Raw genomic sequence first — 2,212 nt, 5'->3', positions numbered from 1 at the left:
ACCTGGCACAGGAATGCTGTTGGGGGGGGAAAGACTGTGGATGGGGTACAACTTTTGTGTGTGAGGGATGGTGAGAGGGAGAGTGTGGAGACCTGCGGGGATACACTCGCGGCCAAGAGCTGGTCAGGCCTCTCCAAGTCCAAGTCAGCCTCCTCCTGTGGCTTTGCAGAAAGGTGTTAATGAGGGGTGAGGTGAGAAATTACCTCTGCTTTTATCTTCGTATAAATCCACCTTTCCCTCTTTCTCTCTTCATCTTTATTTTCCAGATCTTTTCCTCCCCTGTTCCCAAGATCCTCCTCCTGAGAGGCCACCATGGGAAGTAAGACCCTGCCGGCCCCAGTGCCTATCCATCCTTCCCTCCAGCTCACCAACTATTCCTTCCTGCAAGCGTTCAACGGGCTGCCCGCCGTGCCCTCTGACCACCTCTCCAACCTCTATGGCTTCAGTGCCCTGCACGCCGTACACCTGCACCAGTGGACTTTGGGGTACCCAGCCATGCATCTGCCCCGCTCCTCCTTCTCCAAGGTGCCCAGCGTGTCGAGCCTGGTGGATGCAAGGTTCCAGCTGCCGACCTTCCCACTCTTCCCACATGTCATCCAGCCCAAGCAAGAGGCCACCAATGTGACCCTCAAAGCCAAACCCCGCTTCGACTTTGCCAACTTAGCAGTGGCTGCCACACAAGAGGACCACTCTAAACTGGGACAGGCAGACAGTCAAGGCTCCCCCCCAGGGCTGGGGTCTTTGCTTGAGGTGACTAAACTCTCTCCAGAGAAGAAACCCACGCGGGGAAGGTTACCTTCCAAAACCAAGAAGGAGTTTGTGTGTAAATTCTGTGGTAGGCACTTCACCAAGTCCTACAACCTTTTGATCCATGAAAGAACCCACACTGATGAACGACCCTACACATGTGACATTTGCCACAAGGCCTTCAGAAGACAGGATCACCTGAGGGATCACAGGTAATTATTCTTCTCCTGTCCTTTTTTCTTTGTGTATCTGTACTCTCCCGGTCACCCACCTACACTCATGAAGGTGCTTGTAAGAAAAGTCATGTCCCTGGCCAGCTGGCGGTGTCCTCCTTAGCTTCCACAGATGTTTTCACCCTCCATTTGCATTGTCTTGTGTCCTCTGCCTTTGTGATCATTCAGAAGTGTCATGAAGACACACAGCCTGGTGACCTCGGAGTTAGAGAGAAGCTCTTTATCCCTAAGAAAGGCACCCTTGTAAGCCTCCGACACCCCCCTCTCTTCTTGCACACACACACATACGGATGACCGTCCGAGTGCCGCACGCCAGCACTCTCGGTCTCAGCAGTAGGTGTAAAAAGCTCCAGCGTGTTCTCCATCAGGTAGATCACTGCTGAGTTCAGGCCGGTTATTTCTGACATCTCGATTGTTTTTCTCTCCCTAGATATATCCATTCTAAAGAAAAGCCTTTTAAGTGTCAAGAATGTGGGAAAGGATTTTGCCAGTCCAGAACGCTAGCTGTCCACAAGACACTGCACACGCAAGTAAAGGAACTGAAACCTGCCAAACTTAAGTGCTGAATCTCCAACTTCTATGAACTTTTCCTCCCCTTCAGACTTTACATCAAAACCAGAGCAGAAACAAAACTTTCAGGATGGGAGCACTGAACTTTGTGTTTTGTTTTTGTTTGTACTTTAAAAAGAGCAAAATCCACCCCCCACCCCACCCAAGCAACTAACTTCCTAAGTCGTGGGTGAAAAGATTATTTTGCATTTAAAATATACATGAATGATGCAGAGAGTGCTAGCTGACTTGTGTGGCTTTGATAAACTTTATGCCAAAAGGTGGTGCTCACGTGTTGGACAGGAATCTCTTTAAAACCAAACAAAAACCCACAAGCCCGCTCCGCCCCTCCCCCCCCCAATCCCAACAAAAAAAAACCCCAAATCGTAGCTTCCAAAAGTATTACTTAAAAAAAAAAAAAAAAAAAACAACCTCTTATTTTATACTTTTTTTTGACTGTATAAAGCTTCTTATTTTTACACTTCAGGAAATACAGAGAATTCCGGAAGACGATTAAGAACTGAAACGGTGGTTTCTCATCACAGCACCATTAGGACAAGGAGAAGGGCAACTTGCAAATCTCATTTGCTAGTTTGTTTTCTTAAAAGGAGAAGAAAATTAATGTTTGGAAATGACCTAAATCTCTCAAGGGAAGAGTCCTATCATGCGCTAGAAAACGCATC

At 47.9% G+C, this 2,212-nt stretch overlaps 1 protein-coding gene across 1 annotated transcript; it reads left to right on the top strand.

Annotated features, from left to right (window-relative positions):
* Positions 1–296: 296 nt before the first annotated feature.
* OSR1 (odd-skipped related transciption factor 1) lies at positions 297–1,859 on the top strand. Its single transcript, XM_009581599.1, has 2 exons — positions 297–959; positions 1,411–1,859. The coding sequence occupies exons 1-2, from the start codon at positions 313–315 to the stop codon at positions 1,544–1,546; spliced, it is 783 nt and encodes a 260-aa protein (XP_009579894.1). The 5' UTR covers positions 297–312; the 3' UTR covers positions 1,547–1,859.
* Positions 1,860–2,212: the final 353 nt, after the last annotated feature.

Source organism: Fulmarus glacialis, unplaced genomic scaffold (assembly GCF_000690835.1).
Source record: "Fulmarus glacialis isolate BGI_N327 unplaced genomic scaffold, ASM69083v1 scaffold20357, whole genome shotgun sequence".
Taxonomy (NCBI): domain Eukaryota; kingdom Metazoa; phylum Chordata; class Aves; order Procellariiformes; family Procellariidae; genus Fulmarus; species Fulmarus glacialis.
This window is presented reverse-complemented; position numbering and strand designations above follow the sequence as displayed.

Bases quoted from the DNA above. Each gene is read 5' to 3' on its own strand.
- OSR1 (XM_009581599.1), top strand. From the start codon at position 313: ATGGGAAGTAAGACCCTGCCGGCCCCAGTGCCTATCCATCCTTCCCTC. The intron at 960-1,410 runs GTAATTATTCTT...TTCTCTCCCTAG, and splicing joins GATCACCTGAGGGATCACAG to ATATATCCATTCTAAAGAAA.